Here is a 23,968-nt window from a genome sequence, read left to right on the forward strand (position 1 = left end):
TTCGCGCTTTAATTTACAACGACCCCTGATAGATCTCGCGAGAATGTGTATAAATCATGGTATAAATATATATAGATACATTTTCATAACAAAACAATGGGGTTGCTAAGCCGTTGCTAGGCCAATTGTTGTTGTCTACCCCCTGGCGCCGCCGCTGACGGTGCTTTCTACATTACCACAGAGCGAGGGGCGGGGTTTTCATTCTGTGACACATCATAGGGACATCTGAAAGGGATAAACACATTATGTTTATCGTGCTTTAAACTTTAAAGTGGTGTAGCTGAGGGAAGACATGCATGTATAAAGTCTGTGTCTTATCAGCTTTATTACCATAACAAAAAACATTGTATGATGACGATTATAATCATATTTTCTTTATCACTTCCCTGTTAATGACGCACGCTAGTTGACCGGATTACGAGTGTTGTTAAACGGTTCTAAGACTAATCGGCATGCAAAATTGAAAACCAGAAACACCATGGATGTATAGAAATACACTAGCTTACTGAGGAACAGGCACTACAGTGTATGCCTGGCTTCGCCCTTAACAATGCGATGTTACGATGCGAATAATGAAAGGACAATAAACAATAAACAAAGGATTTTACATACCGTGTTCTTTCTTCTTCTAAGTTAAAATGAATTATACCCGACAAATTATTGTTATGATGATCCAACATTAAATCAGTGTGTGCAAACTTTACAACACCAAGTATATGATGGGCATTTATTGCATATTCCAAGTCAATATCAATGTATAAGGGTAGATAGGCTATCCTACAGTGACTTCCTCTTCCCTCAGTAAAGTTTCGTTTCATTGGGGAGTTCACAAGAAACTATCGGTGATTTGCATTGATGTTGCTGCCCTGTTTCAATTCGTACAAAATGGCTTTTGACTTGTTTGGAAAATGAAAGAACTGTATGTGACGGGGAAACGACGATTAGGGGTTGGACATCAGCAGCCTTTATAAATAGGAGAACTGATGAAGCATCATTTATTTGGCAAACTTGGCACAAGCTGAACCGAACGGAAAACTCTTCAAATATGAATGGGGTAGGCCTACTGTTGTTTCCATTTTTATTTTTTTACTTTTGTGTTATTTGTATTAGCATCTGATTAAATAAAAGTATGTTTTAGGTTATATATGAGGAAATCTAACAATTTCTATAGAGGACTATTTTGATACCAGTGAAATAAAAGGTTCTGATTTATACAGATTAAAAAAAAGTATTCATGCTCATACTTCATTCAACATCCCTGTATGTATAATTAGCATTTGTTTTTTTTGCATTTTATTGGTTCATTTCCTGCTTTGGGGTTGGGCTTTATTCTTTGTGAGACAGCCGCAATATCCACCACAGAGAGGCTGCAGGAAAAGAGAAGGTAAAGTTGAAAAAACAAATTATTTAAAAAATGTGTTACAAAAAGTTTTGGCAGCCTATTCCTTAAAACAGAAGCCTCAGATTGCTGCTCAGTCTAGCTGGTGAGCACCAACCAGATTTAAAAAAAATATATAAATATATTTAAGAAGTACAATATATGAAAAGGGGCCATTATACTTTTAGAATTTGTTTGGTTTTTGACTTTTATGTTATTAATGCAGTTGGCCTGGTCCGTAGTTTGGACATCCCTGGTCTAGAGACTGCCTTTATCTCCTAACTTTAAAATGATACAAATTCAATAAATACATTAAAAAAACTTTCGGGTGATTATGTATTGCTAGCCACTCCATATTTGACTGCAGGGGAGATGCAAAAAATGGCTCTACTTAAAAAAGGGGAGCTTAGGTTAAGTGGCTCATCCAAACACCCCTTTTTTTTTACAAAAATGGGACAGTCCAATCATCCACCCCACTAAGGCAGGTGTGATTCAGCAGCTCACTCTTTTGGCAGGAGGAGGTGAGCTGCAGGAAACTGACATGAGTTTTTGTAGCGTACCCGGCTGAATGATGGTCATACCCTCGAACTGATGGGAACTGTTTATTGCACACCCTTGCTTGTATACAATCATTACCAACGTAATTACCATAAAACGAAAGAAAATACAATAATTAGTCATTGTCTCATGGATAAAACATTTTCCATTCCTTGCATTTGTTAACCTATTCTAATGAAAACTAAATAATGCAATTACCTACTGACAATAAACCATGAAACATGACCTTTTAACCCTTTTTAACTGAACTTGACCAGAATAAGCATTAATGAATTCGTAGCGTGTTATTTTAAATCACACATGTGCAGTTTTAACCCATATGAACTAGTTACTCTAAAACACATACACAATAGACTACTGTATTGTATGTTTTTATGTTAGCAGACAAACTCACTTGTAAAAATAGCTCACTACTGCCCCCTAACTAACGAAGCTGAACACATTACACACAAAACTCTGCTAAACCACAAAATAACACCACATAATATCAATCAACGTATAAAATAAAATAATAAAAAACCTACTGCCCTTCTCAGTCAGGTACTAAATACCCAATGTAACTAATTATTATATGTTAATTTCTCCGTTTATCAGTCATTTTCATATTCATGTGTGACAAGTGTTTACACTGCTACGATGACCATTAACTTCCGGTAAAAGTCCCTTCAACATAAGAGTCCCGATTTTATGACTACCAAAATAAAAGTGCAAAACGAGGACTTTATCATAGGAAAATATTGGCATAGAAATATAATCACTTCTTTAAAAAGGTAACACATTTAAAATATAGTTAGACATATTAAAGGTCATTTACAAGTTTGGTTAACATTTAACACGTTACATTTGACAAGATTGCGTGCACTCAATCTAGCAAAAAAAAGTTTGTTTTAAAAGGTGTCTGTGTTAATTTGTGATTTAAAAAAATAACAAAACCTTCACACCTACTTTTGCTTGTGCTGTTTAAAAAATAACTAAGGTGCCCTAAAACAAGAAACTAACATTCTACCAATGACATTGAAAACCCTAGAAGTACCTGTATGAAGCATGAAACAAAAGCCATGTGTCATTATGTATCTGCTGATTGGTGTGCAATGGGTTTGAGGTCAACACAACTCAACGGAGGAGAGATCACACTATAGAAAACTAAAATATGTGCAGAGGAGCTTGTGACATTTCTAATATGTGTGCCAGCGGGTGTGGTTATCACATATGAATAAAAAGGGACGTTTTTTCCTGCAAGCTAATGCAACATTTTTTTAAATCTCTTACAGCATCTTTGCCAGGAGGGATAAGTTTGAATACTAAGAAAAGAAGTCGGTGAGTTTCAACTGTCTCTTAACCCGCAGCCCAGGGAGTGCCCTGATCTGTTTTTTGGAGTACTTTTATTTATTTATTCATTTATTTAAAAGAGACAGTGCACATTAATGAACATTTCTGGAAATGTGCCAGTTAGCCAAGAGGCTATTTTTCATCTGTAGTCCCTGGACAGATTTAGTAACTCACCCTAAAGACACATTTCATACATGTTAGTCTTTTCATTTTGTATGGGAAAAACATATCACCTTATATTCAATTGTACATTATTGTTCTTACTTTTTAAACTTCCTAAACCATCATGTTGTTATTCAAAGTGCTGTGTGATGCTGTAGAGCTTATTTGAGTGACTGATTATACACAACACATGTATAAATGACACACATTAATTTAACACATGCTACACAATTCAAAATTCCTCTCGATACAAGTCATTTTTAATTGGCATTTTATCAATTCATTGTGCATTAGAGGGCAAAGTCACAAAAAATATACTTAATATTATGGGGCGCAATACATTTTCTTGGCAACATATATATCATCCTCATCTTACTTCAAGTAGGCACTTCGACCCTATGGCTAAAGATTTGTCAAAAGTACCTGCTGGTTGAACTTGTTTCAAATTCCAGCTCTTCATATCTTGTTTAAAGAAGACTCACCCTGCAGGGATTTTCACTTTTGTTCATCACTCTTTTATCCTCATGTTTGGTTCAGAACGTCCTTCGGGGCAACAGCACCGCCCTTCATTGACTACCTACAAGATATTCTACGACGATATCCAGATGGTGGACAAATTTTGAAGGTGGGTTAAATGCTCTGATTTTACCCAACACTATGTACTAATAAGAATGATAAAGGGGTATTATACCACCCTATCAGGTACAACAAAACCATCAGACAGGTGAGGGAATGCCGAATCAAGTGCAGTTTGTACGCACCTACACAGTGAGAGGAGGTCCATTAGGCAACTTAAGTGAAACACATGTAAAGGTGGAATAATGGTGTGCAGGGACTTTTACTTTGCTCTTGTGTAGCCCCGATTTGGAGCTTGTCATGCTCTGTTTTTTTTTTTGTTGCGATTTTCAATACACAAAGACAGCAGCAATACAATGCATTACCCCTGCGATTTCTAACAAAACAACCCCAAGACACAATACATCAGTTACAATTAGACAATAATGTAATAATGAAATAACAAAATAAAAATAAAAAAAGATAATAATAAAAAATAAACAAATACTATATATATATATATATATATGGTATACACAAATAAATAAATAAATAAAAACCTGCAAGACATTTTGTGAGCCTTCCTGTGAGCTGTTGCGGTACATGGGGACGACTCAGCCAATGGGGACAGACTCCAACTGGAGGGACTTAACATGTTCTAAGAAGGGTAGCCATATTTTTGTGAACTTTAAGTCTGAGCCCCTAATACAGTGTTTAATTTTTTCCAATTTCACAAAGTATAGGGCATCCTTTATCCAATGTGTATGAGAGGGGGGACGAGGACCCTTCCAATGCATCAAAATAACGCGCCTAGCCAGCAATGTGAGGAAAGCTACAAGTTCAGCGAAATAGGATGGCAGTAAATGGTCAACAAGAAACCAAACAGGCCAATTAAGGGTGAGGGATGGATGGTAACAGACGTGATAGCTGAGAGTGAGTCAAAGACAGACTTCCAAAACTGAGATAGGGTGGGGCAAGTCCAAAACATGTGGGCGAGATTAGCTGGTCCTAGGTGACATTTATCACAGTTAGGATCAGTACCAGGATAGATGCGAGCTAGTTTACTTTTGGACCAGTGCACTCTATGGACCACTTTTCATTGTAAAACCCCGTGGCGGGCACAAATGGATGATGTGTGGACACGTTTCAAAATAGACTGCAAACCTCAGTCCCTATCTCTATATTGAGGTCCTCTGACCAATTAGTTCGAAAGTTATCAGAGGGCAGAGGGTGGCATGTCAAAAAAGTATTGTATAGCTTTGAAATGGTACCCTTGAAGTTAGGGTTAATATTTAAGATAGTGTCAACCCAGTTAGAAGGAGGAATAGCAGGGAAACTTGGAAAACGATTACGAATAAAATCTCGGACTTGTAAATATCTGAAGAAGTGGGACTTAGGTAGATTGAATTTACGGGCCAGCTGATCAAAAGATGCAAATGTTCCATCAATGTAAAGTTGTTTTACAGACACAATCCCATTGATCTCCCATATTGAAAAGGCAGCATCAGTGATAGAGGGAGTGAACAGCGGATTGTAATGCACAGGGGACAGTAGAGGTATTCCCTGGAACCCAAAGTGCCGTTTAAGTTGAGTCCAGATCTTGAGACAGTTTTTAACTACAATATTTTTGGAGTATTTTGAGGATGGTAACGTCAGGGGGAGGCACAAGAGGGACATCAGAGAAGAGGCACATGAGGCATCCTCAGTCTGCAGCCACGGTGGAGGTTGTTTGTTAATACAACGCCAGGACAATAAAGTTTGAATGTTAGCGGCCCAATAGTAAAATAAAAAGTTAGGCAATGCTAAGCCACCCATTTCCTTGTTTTTTTTGAAGAATGTTTTTTCGAATTCTGGGTGTTTTCTTGTTCCATATAAACTGAGAAATTGAGCAATCAAGTGAATGGAAGAAATGTCTCGGAATGAAAACTGGAATACACTGAAAAATATATAGAAATTTGGGGAGCACATTCATTTTAATGCAATTTATTCTGCCAGCCAGAGATAGAGGTAGGAGAGACCAACGTTGGAGGTCTTGAGTCAGTCGAACAAACAGAGTGGAGAAATTGCACCTAAACAAATCTGAGAAGCTCTTGGTCACGCAAACGCCCAGATACTTAAAACTTGCCAGAGATGTCTTAAACGGTAACTTTGAAAGGGGGTAGGCTGTAGCTGCAACGTTAATGGGAAGTAGTTCACTTTTGTTAAAATGTAACTTATTACCCAAAATCTGCCCAAACTCCCTCAGCACAGCCGATACTGGAGGAGTAGATTTGTCTGGGTCCGAGATGAATAGCAGAAGGTTGTCAGCATACAAGGATAGTTTATGCCCAACTCCCCCCCTTGAGATGCCCTGCATCTGACTGGACCTGAGGGCCACCGCCAGCGGCTCAATGGCAATGGCAAAAAAAAGAGGAGAAAGTGGAAAAACCTGCCGAGTTCCACGTTTGAGGGGAAAATAATCAGAATAATCATTATTTGTGCGGACGCAAGCTAGGGGGGATATAGAAGCCTAATCCATGAAATAAATGTGTCGCCAAACCCAAATCTTCTCAATGTGTGAAATAAATAAGGCCATTCTACCCGGTCAAAAGCTTTCTCAACGCCCATTTAAATAATAATTTCCGGGGAATCAGGAGAAGAGGGTGAATATAATATGCCAAATAGCCATCTGACATTGTGTAAACTAAAGAGTGTCTGTCTAACCCTGTTTGATCTGTGGAGATGATACAGTGTTTCCCCTAACGGACAGACAGCAGAGCTGTTGTTCTCCTCCTTTCCTCCTCTCTTGTCTCTGATTGTGAGTGTGTGCATTCGCGTGTGTGTCTGTGGGGGGGGGGGGGGGGGGGGGAATGGAGCCCCGCCCCGCCCTTCAGAAACAGAGCGGAGGGAGAATGTGAATACGCAAGGCAGTGGACACTGAAACATGCACATTGGATAAATAACATAGGCGTTTAGTTTATTTAATAAAAGAGCACATGTTCAATGTGAAACGTGACCGTAGATAGATCACTTCAGGTGATATATATATATATATATATATATATATTTTTTAAATAATAAAAAAAAAAACACCTTGAATTTCAGACAGGGCGCGGGGCTCCGTTGGCAGGGCGCAGCGCCCCGCCAAGACAATGGTAGGGGAAACACTGTGATAGTAGTCAGAACTGATTCTAAATGTTTTACTAGCACCTTAGCTAAAAGCTTGACGTCAGCACAAAGCAAAGATATATTACCACAAAGAAGAGGATCCTTGTCCTTTTTCAGTATAAGAGAAATAGTAGCCTGACGTAGTGTAGGGGGAAGTGTGCCAGATTGAAACGATTCATTAAACATGTTAAGCAATAGAGGGGTTAATTTATCAGAAAACATTTCAATTTTTTTAGCAGGGAAGCCATCAGGGCCCGGAAATGTCCCACTCTGCATCGACATTAGAGCAGCTTTGATTTCATTAACTGCGAAGGGTTCATCTAACCCAGACAATATTTCAGGGTCAATGGAGGGGATGTTTAGGGACCTAAAGAAGTTGTCATATTGTGTCTCATCAGATGAGCTCTCAGAAGTGTATAATGAACTATAAAAGTCCTTGAATTGGTCATTAATGGTTTGAGGATTAATAGATATTCCATTAGCAGTATTAATTTTGGTGATGTGCTGAGAGGAAGAGGATTGTCGAATTTGGTGGCCGAGTATTTTGCTCGGTTTATTTCCGAATTCATAGTAATTGTGGCGTGTTTTTAAAAGTGATTATGTTGCCTCTTCTGAGGCCAAAATGTCAAATTCAACCTTTTTTGTCAGTAATTCTTGGAGAATATATGCACTGGGGGAGTCTCCACATCTTGTCTGCAGATCCGATAAAGCCCTGGAAAGGCAGATACTCTGCTCAGTGTTGACTTTTCTTTGGTAAGCGCAATAGGATATTATTTCTCCTCTTAGATAGGCCTTGCACGCTTCCCCAACTGTTGCAGCAGATACAGCCGGATTAACATTAGTGGAAATAAAAAGGTCAATGCGATTCCTAATAGTTTTGATAAAATCCGGGTCAGAAAGTAGTAGTGAATTGAAGCGCCAGGGGGAACGTGACAAGGACCTGCCGGGAAGAGAGATGTCAACAATGACAGTTGCGTGGTCCGATATAACTATAGGGCTGTATGAGCACGAGCTAACAGAGGGGAGCAATTTGTTACCAATAAGAAATAAATCAATTCGGGAGAAAGTACCATGAACAGGAGAAAATAAGGAGAACTGCTTGGCACTAGGATTAAAAAAGCGCCAGACATCTGAGACTGCGTATTGCTCCATTAACAGTTGGATAACTTTGGAAGATTTAGATGGGGCAGAGGGCTTTTTAGATGAACGGTCAAGTGAAGGATCAATACAACAGTTACAATCCCCTCCCAGAATGAGCTGGCTGGAATTTATGTCAGGAATGGAGAAAAGAAAATGTCTGAAAAAAATGTTTTAGATGGTTAATCACATTGTTACGTTTCACAGAAGAATTCAGGCCCCTGACATTCCAACTAGTAAATCTTAAAGCACCACTTGGTGCTGATAAGGAGTTAGAGCTTAGCATAAAATGAAACTGGGCAGGTGGTGTACAGTACCTTCATGTCCCTGTCTCCATACCTGGCACCCCCCTCCCCCGCTGACAAGCAACAGGGAAATTGCATCTGGTTTAACTGGATATTTAGAACACTTAAGCCTTGCCATTACAGCAACCTGCCGGACATATGCCTAAAAAGGACAATGTTAACCTAACAGCAGAATATTACTGCATCAATGTACGTCTGAATTGACAGTTAAAGTGCATCGAGAACACAGTTATATAACAGTGTAACTACATGATAGTTAGCTTGCTTACAGAGCCATGTTCAAGTCCTGAACAAACTTGTCAGCCTTTGGAGCAGACATGTACGGAGCCCTGGAGGGTTCATAGAGAGAAAAATAAATAAAACGTGGCCACGTTTTACTAAAGCGTGCGCACGAGTTACGTGCGCACGAGTTACTAAAGCGTGCGCACGATTTAATAACTAAAGCGTGCGCACGATTTAATAAAGCGTGCGCACGAGTTAATAAAGCTTGGCCTTGTTTTATTTATATTGAGGGATTCCTGTCCGTGACTCACAGTATCTGCTGCCCACAGCTGTTTTATAGAAGGAAAACCTCCTTCACTTTATGAAATCTCTGCGGCACCAGTGGCCTGTGCTACGAAGCAGGATTCGCTATTTACACTATTCATTCATGAAGTATGACACTGCGCTGTCAGCACGCGTCTCCATGTTTGTGATTGGTCAAATGTTGCTAACCCCGTCCCTTTCACGTGAACGCGCTCTCAGCCGGTCAGAGAAACCCTGGTTGATTTACTGAGTTGATAACCAGCTTCGCAGGACCGCTTATCGACATTGCGTTTGTTAGGGCTAGTTAAGCCGGGTAAATCGAACATATCCAGGGTCTGTTGAACTGGCTCCGTAGTACAGGGCTCTGGAGGCAGTAACGTGTAACTCAGCAGAATCTGAGAAGAGCAGCACCAGCTGCAAAGAGCTGTGCCTTTTACTGTTTACTTCATTGTGTTTCCCTTCATTAGAACCGCTTAATAGAGATCGAGGCTGCTAGCTACGTTTAACCACACACACCTCTACACACATCGAACTACCAGAGTATTCCGCCTCGTTTTATGAAGGAGATGTCCTGTCACCGGGACGCATGGTGTGTGTGTGTGTGTGTGTGTGTGTGTGTGTGTGTGTGTGTGTGTGTGTGTGTGTGTGTGTGTGTGTGTGTGCACGCTCAGCTCCGCTCTGTGTGCGTGCTCGGTGTGTTTGTGTGTGTCCGACACCACCGGCATTTGTTTTCAAATGACCACGAACAGTAATTTACACAAATCTGGTTCTCCATAGTTATATGTGTATTCCCAAGTGAAAGAAATTCGTTTAATCTTAATCTCGATGTGATAGTCCTGCCGGAGTTCACCGGAACGAACGATACTATCATAAACAAATGCCGCCCCCCACCCAAACGCCCCTCACACAAACACACACACACACGTAACGAGGCCACGCTTTATTAAATCGTGCGCACGCTTTAGTTATTAAATCGTGCGCACGCTTTAGTAACTCGTGCGCACGCTTTAGTAACTCGTGCGCACGCTTTAGTAAAACGTGGCCACGTTTTATTTATTTTTCTCTCTATGAACCCTCCAGGGCTCCGTAGACATGAGCCATGTCCGGTCCCCGTTAGGCAGGGTGATGCGCAGCTCTGCTGGGAAGAGGATAGCCGGCTTGTACCCGCGCTTGTACAGCTCAGACATGGGGCTTCGGGGTGCTGCTTTAACACGTCGGGGCTGTAGTCATCATACAAGCGGATCTTATGGCCTTTTGAAGTTCAGCTCACCCTGCCTGCGGGCCTCGCGGATCACTAGGTCCTTAATTTGGAAGCGGTGGAAGCGCAGGATTACAGGTCTCGGTCTCCCTCCTGGGGCAGGCTTGGGCGCGAGGCTCCGGTGAGCTCGGTCAAGCTCGGGGGGCGAAGCAAGAATCTCTGTGCCGAGGGTATCAACGAGGAGTTGAGAGAAGAAGGCAGACGGACGGGGACCTTCGATAGATGCAGGTAGGCCAATAATCTCAAGATGTTGGCGTCTGCTGCGTCCCTCCAAATCTGCTACCTTAGTTTTGAGTGTCTCGTTGTCCCCCTTCAGAGCGGAGCATGCATTCTCAAGTTGCTGGAGACGTTAGTCAACTTCATTAGCATTAGCTTCCAGAGAATGTATACGCTGCCCGTGCGGTCTGTGATAGTGGAGTATATGCTGTCCAGGGTAGATGTCAGAGACTCGAATGAGGATTTGAAATCAGCCGTGAGAGCTGCTCTATGTCCATCCAGTAGCAAGCTAATGTCAAGTTATGCTCGGAGTCGAAGCTGTAGTAATGCCAGAAGTCGGAGCTGGAGTTATGCTAGGAGTCGACGCTGACGGAGACCCTTTGCCTTTTTCAGCTTGTTTTCCCTTTGCTTTCGACTTTGCCGGAGGTCTTTTTAGTTAACACTGGCTTATAAAGCCGTTGCAAACAAATTATCTTGAAAAAGACGAGGTTTAAAAGGGAAATAAAAGTGGGAAAGTTAGAGCCAACCGAGCACGCGTCTATTCAGCACAGCCCATACCGGAAGTCTCCTTGTCAGGCTCTGTTAATGGTAATTGATTTGAATGTATTTGTCAACAGGAGCTGATTCAGAATGCAGATGATGCTAAAGCCACGGAAGTGGTTTTCATACACGATGACAGAAGCTATGGGACTGAGCGCCTGTGGACTGATGAATTGGGAAAATACCAAGGTATGTAGGATGTGGCGCAGTGGGATAGTGCGCCGATCTTTGGCTCAGAGGAGAGCTGGTTCCAGTCCCACTGTAGTGTTATGTTAACGTAATAATGTTCATAAAATAGCCATGCTCTATCTTGGTTATCAACATCAGTTTGTATACATTTAAAGGATAAAGGAGAGGTAGCTTGATGACATAGTGTTGAGGCTTCTAATGAAAAGGTGTAATACTCAAATGTAAGTCCTGCTCAGCTCCCCCTTTGGAGTCTTTTAGTTATGCTTGTTTTCCTCCCATACTCCAGTGTGGTTCACCAAAGAGGATGTGTGTCAAGTATTTTTTTTCTCATTACCACTCAATTCCTCTTTTTTGTCAATACCAAGCTTCTCACCCTTCGAGCGACCCTAAGTACATGATCACTTGATAAGATGGCATCAGGGTCTAAAATGCTATGTCGTTTATTATCAGTTAAGGCAGTGTAGCTACACCGGTCAAATAAATAAGGCCATGTCTTTTTTGAAGGTTTATTCTCTCCCTCTCGCTCTCTTTCTCCGAAGACAACGTGTAAACTATAAGAAATTAACAGTTGAAAGTTTACATTAAATCGTAACACCTAACACATTAGCAAAATCAAAGCATACACTAAATATTAACACACATATCAACAAAAGAGAAACATTTACCGTGTGCGCCTCTTGAACCCTGTAGATCAGTGCTTCTCAAAGTGTGGTCCGCGGACCACTGGTAGTCTGTGAGCGCCCAATAGTGGTCCGTGAGTATATTGGAAAAATTTCACATATGAAATTAATTCATTTAAGTTTTCCGCACTCTCACGGGAATATATCCGCTATGGAGCGAGCTTACGTTTTTAACTTTCGATTGCATGATATAGCCCAGTACAACACCTTCATCACACATGTTGCCACTTGTTTGTACCATTTTCAGGCGATTTGTAATCTGTTCTAGAAAAACAATGTGATTTTGGATATTTGTGGAGTTAGGTGGTCTGCGAGTGTTTTTTTATTGGTTAAGTGGTCCTTGGTATGAAAAAGTTTGAGAAACACTGCTGTAGATTATGCCAACGGCATGCGTTGCCATGGCAATGCCTTCTGACCTGACTGTGGTCATGTGACTCACCGACTACATCCCAAATGTGAACAATTCTACATTTTGCTATCCAGATAATACTCTACATTTTACAATTGTCTAATTACACTCAAATTTACTAAATCATAAATTGATAAGAAATGCACACAAATGAACATCCAAATATAAACATTTCTCAGACCGTTACAGGCAGTTTCTGCATTTTATGTTACCTGTAACATATACAGTAAACAGTAGTCACCACATGAAACTAAACACCACAACATTACTATATTACTGAAATCAATCAAAGGTTCTCAATTTGACATTGAGGGCACTGTAAAAGCAGAAACATATGTTTACACCCTCAGCCTTTCCTATATTTCTAGCCGATTTAATATATGCATGGATAGCATCCAAAACAAGCAATTATAGAGACCGAAGAAAATTAAAGAACATGCACAAATGCTCTGATCTAATGTTTCAAGCACTTTTCATCAAATCTAATTTTTTATTTTTTATTCAAAGGTCCTGCTCTCTATGCATACAACAATGCAGCCTTCACTGATGAGGACTGGGAGGGAATTCAGATGGCAGGGAGGAGTGTGAAGCGCAATGACCCAAACAAAGTTGGGAGGTTTGGAATCGGCTTCAACTCTGTTTACCACATAACAGGTAAAACTACATAAAGATACAGATTGTCTCAGTTTAAGTTTTAGTCCTTAGAGAAAATGCAGAGTTACTTAATATGACAATGTTGATCCACTTTCTTCACAGATGTGCCCAGTATATTCAGTTCAGATCACCTCGGCATGATGGACCCCCAGGAAAAAATATTTGGACAAAGAAATAGCGGTTTTTTGTGGTCTTTAGATGATGCAAAACACAAGGAAGCTTTAATAAAGATGCATGACCAGTTCCAACCTTTTCGAGATATAGTTTCGCTTGTTGGCAGAAAAGAATGGTCAACAGTAATCAACGAGGACCAACACTTTGACGGGACAATTTTCAGGTTCCCTTTGCGCAAAGAGGCATCAGATATTTCAGATAATCTCTATGACTCTGACAGGGTGGTTGAGCTTTTTGATAGCTTCATTGCGGATGCAGATTTAAGTCTCCTGTTCCTGAAAAATGTGACCTCTGTTTCCTTGATACATATCAACATGCATGGCACTGTTAAAACCAGGCTTGAAGTGAAATCCTCAATCTCCACAGATGTCGTTCTGGAGTCAAAAGACGATTCAATCATTGAGAGTTCAACAAGATTCAAAGTAATAACCCTCAACTCAGAAGACCACAAAGAAACAAAATGGCTTTTAACAACATGTACCATGAAAGAAGGAAATGTAGAACATCTTGATTCACTTGCGAAAAAGTTGAGCTTTTTCCCTCAAGTTGACTTGGCATTCCCTTGTGGTGAGAAGAGAGAGAGTAGTGATAGCAGATTGAGCTGCTTTCTCCCCCTACCAAACAATGAATCCAATAAGACCGGACTCCCAGTTTATATCAACGCGTGCTTTGGCCTCACAGACAACAGAAGAGAGATCAAGTGGCAAGAGGAAGACCAGCAACATGACGAACATGCGGTGTGGAATGAATTGCTGATGAAGGAGGTGCTACCACAGGCATACATCATGATCATTCAAGATGCTATCAACCTTGCACAACAAGATAATCTGCCTGTCTCTTCAGTGTACGATCTGTGGCCAGATATTGCCCAGATAAAGCACAAACGCAAATGGCATGCCGTTGCTCTGGATGTTCTTGATCACTTATTCAGGCAGAAGGTTGCTGTCCTCTCTCTTGCCAAAGATGAAAGAAAGTTTATCACTCCATCAGAAGCTGTGTTCCCCTGTAATGGTCCAACAAGCAGTGACATATTGGCGGCAATTAAAAGGACTTTGGTTTCCTGTGGAGAAAATCTTGTCACCTTACCAGGCAGTGTTGCAAGTGCTATAAATGAGGCCTATCCACACCTAGACACCCTAAAACACGTGACTCCAGCTTTCATAAGGGGCTCGCTCCGCAGGATTGACGTGCACACTATCTCTAAACATGACAAACTCTGCCTTTTGGAGTTCATTCTAAGTGATGAAAAATACAGAGAACTGGAAGGTCTTCAGCTGCTTCCGCTCAACGATGGCTCCTTCAGATCGTTCACAGACAGAGAGGAGGACACTGCTTTGATTGACAGCAATGAATTTCCAAGGTAGGTTGATTTTCTTTTTAGATGTTTTTTCTCTTTTATTTACTACTACATCTATACTAAGTTTAAATGTTGCCCAAATCCAATCTACAGTACAGATTGGTAAAAACAATACAATTGTATTTATTGGAAAATATATTGAAGGCTTCTCAACTTAAATGATATACAAATGTCTTTATTTTTGTTACATGCCTATTCAACAAATGTATCCTTTGTCCAGAGTCTTGCTACCATTCTGCAAACACCTCTTCATCCCCGATGATCTCCGTCCAGCCTGCAGTGCCCACCTGAAAAAACTGGCAAGAGAAAGTAAGAGAAATCATTTTATAGTATATTGGTTTAAAAATGCATAATATCTGTCATATGCATGTATTCACTCACTAATGAATGTATTTAAACCAATTTTCCAGATATTTTCCAGGTCATCAACATTGACGCAAAACGGGTGGCTGAATATACAAAGAGGTTTTTGCCACAGGACTGGAAGCAGATGAGCAAGGGGCATGTTACTTGGGATGTCAGCAGCAATCAACATCCACCTTTAGAGTGGCTCCAAGAGTTCTGGACATTTCTCAACACTCACTTCAAAGAGTTAAGTAATTTCATTGGATTGCCATTGATACCAGTCAGTCCCCTGTCAGTCAGTCAGCCAGTATCACTAGCTAAACTAGAGCAGAAGACAACCTTAATTTTTCAGAAAAGAAAGCAGGTGAACTTGCCAAAAAAAATAACTGAGTTGGTGAACAAACTTGGTGGCACAGCGGTAAGAGAAAACGACTGGCTGAAACACGAAGACCTTGACTCATATGTGCTGTGCCCATCTCCAAGGAGTGTCATGAAAGTATTGGTGAACCTGGATTCTCAGAATCTCATCAGAGATCTCAAAACTTCCTCTCACGGAGCACGAGAAGAACTGAAAGATTATCTCTCTCGTCTTGATTGTCTCTCAGTCACTGAGAAAGATTTACTCTCAAAGTTGCCTCTGTTTCAAACCATGAATGGATCATGTGTTGCAGCTCAATCAAAACAGGCTGTGCTTCTGATGTCTGGTCTAAAAGTACCAACAGATTTCCCTATGCCTGATTCAGTTGTGCGGTGTGCAACAGAGGCTGATCGCAGACTGTTACAGCTGCTCAAAGTTAAACCTTTGGACACTGCTGAAGCAGCTCATCTCCTTATTGACTGTATTGAGAGCAGGGCTTGCAGAAGAGAAGACACTGAGAAAATCATGACTTGGATTTTACAGAATGGAGCTATCCTTTTCTCTCAAAATCAGACCTTGAAACAAAGATGTAAGGATTTGAGCTTCATTGAAGTGAATGGAGAACTGAAAAAACCCTCAGCCTTTTTTGATCCAAGAATTAAAACCTTTAAAGTCATTTTCGAGTCAGATTTCTTCCCTCCACCTCTTTACACTGGCACATCACAGATGCTTCAAAGCCTAACGGATCTTGGCTTACTAAACAAAGAAGTAGATGTGTCACCGGAGCACTTCTTGCATGCTGCCACACTGATTGACAAAGCGCATGTTGACTCTCAAACTGAGGCTCTTAATAGAGCTCAGGTGCTCTTGAAGATGTTGGATACTAATGATCTGTTTAAGTTTTCCCCTGAGCAGCCTCATTGCATCAACATGCTAAAATGGATCCCATGTACTAAGCCTGGTAATGATAAAACGTACGGCAATGACACATCTCAGAGAAGTTGTTTCTTCTGCCCTGATGAAACAAGACATTCTGATTATGAGGACATTGTTGAGCATGTAATGCCTCTGGGTACTTTCAGTGACAGAGTTAGCAGCCAACTTGGTCTCAAACGCCTACCCCCACCTGAAAAAGTGATAGAGAATTTGTCTGCTCTGACATCAAAAGCACAGAAAATGACTGATCCTAACACAAATGTGGATTTTAAAAGAAAGCTGCATAGCATTTACAAACACATGCAAGACCACATAACTGAATTTTCACGGAAGATGAAAAAGGATACACACTGGCTGTGGAGCCACGACCAGTTTGTATCACCACAGGATCTGGTTCTAGACTACCCACAAAATCTTGATCTGAGTTCTTATATTAGGAAGGTTCCAAATGAATTTTTGCCATACAAGAAGTTGCTTCAGGAGTTTGGACTAAAAACATTTACCACCAGTCAGTTTCTAACTGTGCTGCAGGAAATACACTCTCAACATGGCAACAAGACCCTGCCAAAGAAAGACCTTTTGATTTGTCTCACAATTCTCAGAGGAATATATGAGGCCAAAGATAAAACAACCAACTGTCTGATACCCAATGAACATGATGTTCTACAACCTGCAGGTGAGATGTTTTTCAATGACAGCCCATGGAGGGCAGTTGATCCAGGTGTGACATTATGTCACAAGGATATCCAACGTGCTATGGCTTGTCACTTTGGAATCAAAACTTCAAGGCATCATACCCTGCAAAACTATACAGTTGAAAACATTTCACCATTTACTTTTCATTTTGAACAGCAGGAACAATTAACTGTTCGAATTAAAAACATAATTTCAGCCTATCCATCAAAGAAAGATATCCTTAAAGAGCTTATCCAAAATGCTGATGATGCAGAGGCAACTGAAATTCACTTTGTTTGGGACAAACGACAGCATGGCACAGAAAAAACCTTTGGAGAGAAATGGAACAAACTGCAGGGTCCAGCACTGTGTGTTTTCAACAACAAAGTGTTTTCTGATGATGACCTGAAGGGCATCCAACAGATGGGAGAAGGAGGAAAGCGCAACTCTCCAGGGAAGACAGGGAAATATGGAGTAGGATTCAACTCTGTTTACCATCTGACTGACTGCCCCTCCATCCTCACTGGGGATAAACTACTCTGCATTTCCGATCCCAATCAAAAATTCATTGATGGTCATTCAGACAAACCACCAGCTGGAACTGGCTATAAACTAGCTGACACTTTTAAGAACATGTACATGGATGTCTACAAATCCTTTCTTCCAGACAAATTTCCCCTTAAAGATGGCACCATGTTCAGATTGCCCTTAAGAATCGGTACCATGGCAAACCGCTCTAAAATATCACAGCAGGAAGTCACAGACCATGACATGAACGAACTTTGCTCTGCACTCTCTGAAGATCCTGAAGGATTGATTCTGTTTCTGAAAAACATCTGCAAAATAGAGGTCCATGAAATCAATGAACAATCAGGGATACTCGAAACAATCTTTATGGTTGAAAAAGGCCTACCACAGGAAAGCAGAGAAAGTAAAGATGCTTTTGTTAAGCTTCAACAAAATGCGCTGCAATCTGACAAACCAATGACGCCAGACAAGGCTATATACAATGCACTCATTTCAACCTCCGATAAAAGACTAAGTAGATGGATCATTGCAGAACAGTTCGGGAGCTTCAAAAACAGTGGCAAAGGAGACCTAACGCTTCCAAAAAAACTTCCTCAAGCAGCAATAGCGGCACGAGTGAGCTCAAAGTTATCTGGTGAAGCCCCACCTAGCAACATCTGTTTTATTGGACAAGCCTTTTGTTCACTTCCTTTGCCAGGAACAACTGGACTGCCAGTGCATGTCAACGCAAACTTTGAGGTAGATTCTGCCAGAAGAGGCCTTTGGATAGAAGATGGGCAAAGTCTCAAATCTAACTGGAATGAATCTTTGAAACAGAATGTCATTGCTCCACTTTATGCTGATCTCCTTCAGTACATCTGCCACCACTTTGCAAAAAAGAATATCACTCGTGCAAGTCTTGAGTCATTCTACTTGTGTTTTTGGCCAACTGTGTCCGAACATGTTGGCCAGGATTGGCATGAAATGATACATGAGGTTTACAGATCAATCAAAGAAAAAGGTCTTGATGTGATTCCAGTTTTGAGGAGTTCAACACGCAATATTGCAGGCAGAGAAATGAAGACATATTCTTTTGACTGGTGTAATGTCAGAGAAAATGAAACAACTAAGGCACTTTATCTCACACACTGGGAAAAAGATAGGATAATGCCAATATTGGAAGATCTTGGAATGAAATTGGTACCTTCTTTCATGCAAAATGTTTGGAAAAGTTTCAGATCCTCAGGCATTGCAGTAAGAGATGTGAATCCTTCAAGTGTGCAGACTTTCCTCAGAGAAATAACCGTCAATGACCCAACCAAAACAGAAAAGGATTTACCCCTGCCCATAACTGCCACCTTGATCAGAGATGGAAAAAGATGTTCTGAGCTCTTGAGTTTCTGCTTAAAAGACTTTAAAAAGACAACAGAAGACAACTCTATTACACTCAATGGACTTCCACTTCTTCTCACAAGTGATAATGTTTTGAGAGTGTTTGACTCCAAATCTCCCAAGCTGATATCGAGTTATGAGAGTCTGTTCTTTGCCTACAAGGAACAATTTGCAGACTTACAGACAAACAGAAACAACATTGATGCTCTACGAACTTTAAACCTTGTCAAAGGATTGACAGTTCCCTGTGCAACTAAATATCTGAAGCCGTTAATTCAGCAACTTCTTCAGAGCTGTGAGGTTGATCCACAAAGTGGTCTTCATGTCCCACATGAGACAATGTTGAAGTGGTTGAAATCACTTTGGAATTTCTTAACAAGTGAAATTAAACCTGCAACATCTAATGGTGATGAAGAAAGCCTGACATTAAGTGATGTTAGGCAGCTCTTCAGCGACTGCTGCATTTTACCTGTTGTGTGTCCAAGGTTGAACAACAAACACTTCCTGAAAACAATGAAAGACATGCCAAGTGTGCTTAAGAGCACCTCTGGAGAGGACATATCAGGCATCCTTTTTAAACTTGGTTTTATGGCGCTTGAAAGTACAGAGATGCATGTAGACCAACGTTTACTTCTTTACTCTGAACTTATGGATGTGAATGATAAAAGCTCTGTGTTGGAGCAGCTCTACAACATAAACCACTCAGAGTTTTCCAAGCTTTCAATTGAGGAGTTGAAAGAGCTTCAGTGTGACCTGCAGTCTGGAGTATCCAAGTCCAAAGACAAACAAGAATATCAAAGAAAGCTCAAATCCTTGCCAATATTTGAAACAATACATGGTGAACGAGTAAGGATTGATGGACCTAAAGAGGTGTTCATCCTCAACAGCGCATATTCAAAGACATTTCCGGATTTGTTCTCCCTATCTGACAGAAACAGCACTTTTCTCAAATACAGTCATGCAAACATCAGTCTGTCAGACACATTGAAAATCCAAATAATGACTGATTTGGAATATTTCATGAAGTTTATTCTGCCTGTTGTACACACGCTCAATGGGACGCAGAAGCTTCACTGTCTCAAACTCTTACTGACACCACAATTCATTCATTGTGAGTGTAGGGACACAATCATCTCCTCAATGAAGGCAGTGCAATTGATTGCCAATTCTCAAGGCACATTGGAGAAGGCATCATACTTCTTTGATAAGAGTGTTGAGCTGTACAAAAAAATGTTGCCCCAAGAGAGGTTTGTGCCTGAGAGATTTTGGACTGTCTTGTGTGAAGGGCTTCTTCTACCAGAGCCAAAGAAGTTACTGAGAGACCTTGGAATGAAGCATGTTGTGTCAAAAGATGACATAATTAACTTTGCACACCAGTTAGAATCAGAAGCAAAAGGAAATGGTGACCTTAAAGATTTGGAACCAAAGTCATCCTTAATATTCAAAGCCGCCTTGAATATACAGATTAAAGACAAGAACGAAAAGGAAATGTTTCTGGAGGAAATGGCTGACATCAAGTTCATTTTTCCTGTGAAAATTCAAAAAGAACTGCAAAACTATCACCAACCATTAGTGGCTGAGAGAACTGCTGTTAAAATCAGGGGGTCTTTGATAGACAGTGAAGCCCAGCATCAAGAACTGGTTTGGTCCTCAATGCCAATTATACATCTACCTTTTTATAAGTCAAAGGAAGTCTTGGAAAAGATGAATAAAGCTGGAGCTCATGAACAACCACCGCCAAACTATGTCACCAGTAACATGAGGAACATCTGTCAGTCGCCCTGTAAAGATCAAAAGTTGATCCAAACCCGTGCTGAGGTTTTTCGAAGTGCATATGCATACCTGCAAGTAAACACGTTTGAAGTCCAACCATTGGCTGGTCTTCCTGTGGTTTTGGTTGAAAAGGATAAAGAACTTGCAAAGCCTGATGATACTTCTTTTTCACTCCCGTACGAGCGCGAGTTCAGACCGTATTTGTACAAAGTTTCTCCCGACGATGTCATGTTTTCAAAGTTCTTCAAGCAAATTGGTGTTAAGGACACACCTACAGCAATGCAGTATTGTAATGTTCTGGGGGCAGTTTATGCTGATTCCTGCGAGAAACCCCATCTCAACCCAAACCAACTGAAAACTGTGAAACGTGCTGTTGAGCAGTTTTTCCTGTTAATCAAAACTCAAGGAAACCAGTCCCTTGTTGATGATTCAATGACTTTTTATCTTCCTGCAGTAGATGGTAAAGTATACCCATCCTGCAAACTCTACTACAATGATACAGTGTTTGAGAGCAAAAGGTTGGAAAAAGCGCTTGAGAATGAGTTTCTGTTACTTGAGAAACTTAGTGAGTGTCACTTAGGCGATGACATGTATGAGCATCACCGATTGCTGCGATTGCTGCCTCAAACCTTAAAGCCTAATATGCTGTCTCAATTCACTGAAGAGAAAGTAGTGGAATCAGACATGCAGCGTTGTGAACTTGGTGCTGACTGTGAATTTAGTGGATGGTTTGAAAGTCATTTGTCCTCAGAAGCATTTATACATGGACTCATTTGTCTTATCAGAGACCAGTCCCAGGGGGAAATAACACAAGAAGATGCTACTGAGATGTGCAAGAAGACTTTTGGCAGAATTCAGATTGTCTGCTGCAAAAGTCTAAAAACTGAGCTTTGGGTGAATAAACAGCCACTACACCAGACTGCCTCTCAAACCGATGTTTTTGTCAAACAAGAGCAACAAGGTTGCATATTTTACTTGAAACACAACAACGACATAATTCATAAGGTGATAAGTGACATCAATATGACATTGACAAAGGAGATTAATGCTCTTTTAGGTAACATATTGGAATCGAAACAGCTTCTGGTCCTCATATTCCTTCTCACATGTGACAATATGCAAGATGTTCTGGAAGCTCTTGCTAAGAATGGGATCCTGGACAGTGCTGAAACTCAAAGCATTTTCCACAATCCACCAGCCCCTGGAACAGAAATCCCACTGGAATGGCATGATTCCTTAGACATGAACATCCTCAATAACTTTGAAGAGGGTGAATATGTTGGCTACAGCACCAACAACAAGTATATCTATGCAGTTATTGTTGAAGAACTGCCTGGGCAGTCGGGACCATATTCACACAGATACAAAATAGAAATTGGAGAAGATGAGCCCATTGAAGTCAGTTGTCTGGACCTGTATCAGTTTAAACGACAAAAGAAACCAGAACCTAAAGGGAGTTCTGCTGCTTCTACATCTGCTGATACTTCTTGCATGGACATTGTCCCACTAGAAGGAGCTGTGCCACATTCTTCCAAACCATCAACTACAAGTTCCTCTTCTACGAGATCCTCACCAGCCTCTCTTGAAGAAGCTAAAATGGAAATTGACGAATGTTTAAAAGAGATTTGGACTCTTCCTGAGGAGGAAAAGCTTAAAGCCATCAAACGACTTTACCTTAGATGGCATCCTGACAAAAACCTTGACTGCATAGATCTTGCCACTGAGGCATTCAAATACCTGCATAATCAAATTGCTGAGCTCAGCAAAGGGAAGGGCAAAGGCCAAAATACAGGCTCATCTCATTCAAGCGAAAGATCAGACTTCAGGAACTTCTATGATGAATGGAATCAGGAGGCCAGGCATCACAGAAATGCTAGAGACAGATTCTCCAGAAGCAACCGTTCATACAATTTTTGGACACATAATAAAAATGTCCCAAGGCCAAACAAAGAAGAGGCCCAACGCTGGAGAAGACAAGCTCGCTGTGATCTCGACGCAGCCTACAAAGACGTCAGTGGGGCAAGCACAGAGTGGTGTCTGTTCAAAGTCCATCAAGCAGTGGAAAAGTCTCTCACAGCTGCAAAGTATAAGAGAGATGGTCAGCATCCCACCAGCAGCTCCATTTTATCCCTTGCAGCACAAGTTTCCCTCTACCACCTCAAACTGAGAGTTCTTCCTCAAATAGTGAGGAATCTGAAGGCGTTGGGAGTGGACGACAAAAAGACTCAGTATCCAAACTGCCATCCATTTCCCCATATTCCAAATGAGCAGTTCAAACCAGAGAATGAGTTGTTGGCACTGGAGAGCGCATCTGAGCTTCTGAGTTTAGTCGAGGAATATTTAAATTAGGGATTCAAGACAAACTGACACGTCGTGTTGGTAGGGTCAATTTAGGTTTGTTTGACATGTAAAATGGCATTAGCCATATTCTTCTATTAAAACATTACTCTGAAGAAAATAATAGTACCATTTGTTGAAAAGAACATATATCAGTCAAAAGGCTGACATAAAATGTGTGTGTAATGTAGGGACTTTCTGAAGCCAATGAAAGGCCATTGTAATGTAGATATGATATTTTGAGTATTGTTGAAGAGTTTTGACTACTCACTCAGGACCGATAGGCCCTCTATTATTTTGTTATGGAAATTAAACCAAGGAAGTTATATTTATACAAAGTTGTCGTTTATGACCACTCACTTGGGATCACTTTAAACTCTGTATTACTTTTACTTTTTTTATTATTGTTCTACAAATGTACAACTACTCAAAGTGAGGACCAATTTATTGTCTGTATGACTTTTTATGAAAATATCAAGATTTTCTTTGAAATGTTGTAAACGGTTAAAACTCACTGAGGTCCAATATAAAATCTGTATGACTTTTATTTTTACTTTATTATCATTTATACCTATCCACTAGGTCCAATATAATCTCTGTTTTACTTATATATTATTACTTTATTTTAAATACTTTCTAAAAATGCAATTATAATCTTTTTTTTGTTCAGCATTGTTATAAACATTTACAATTTTTAACTATGACGACCAATATAATATATGTATGACTGTTGTAAAAATATCAATATATTTTTTGCATGTTGTTAACCTTTACATTGAGGACCAAAATGATCGCTGTATGACTTTTTCCTCACAGTTTTCTAAACACTGAGTTTCACTGAGTTATCAATAAGTCAAAGAAACAATGGCATAACCAGAAATATATGAATTATTGAATGTGATGTTCTGTTATCATTTATTACTACTTACTCAGGGTCAATATAATCCCTGTTCCACTTTTTTTGGAAAGTACAAATGCCACATAATTGAGTTTCTTCACTATTACACTTTTTTGTTTGAACTTTTTACATCGATTAAAAAACGAAAATAAAGCAATTCAATCAAGGATTAAA

General features: G+C 40.3%; 1 protein-coding gene across 1 annotated transcript; it reads left to right on the forward strand.

The window, feature by feature from the left end:
• The first annotated feature begins 1,018 nt into the window (after positions 1-1,018).
• Positions 1,019-23,968, forward strand: LOC307028354 (sacsin-like). Its single transcript, XM_079663304.1, has 9 exons — positions 1,019-1,054; positions 1,345-1,384; positions 3,208-3,253; positions 3,965-4,052; positions 11,188-11,299; positions 12,896-13,042; positions 13,145-14,576; positions 14,794-14,882; positions 14,984-23,968. The coding sequence occupies exons 1-9, from the start codon at positions 1,046-1,048 to the stop codon at positions 22,906-22,908; spliced, it is 9,888 nt and encodes a 3,295-aa protein (XP_079519430.1). The 5' UTR covers positions 1,019-1,045; the 3' UTR covers positions 22,909-23,968.

Source organism: Notothenia rossii (assembly GCF_949606895.1).
Source record: "Notothenia rossii genome assembly, chromosome: 2".
In the NCBI taxonomy this organism is placed as follows: Eukaryota; Metazoa; Chordata; class Actinopteri; order Perciformes; family Nototheniidae; genus Notothenia; species Notothenia rossii.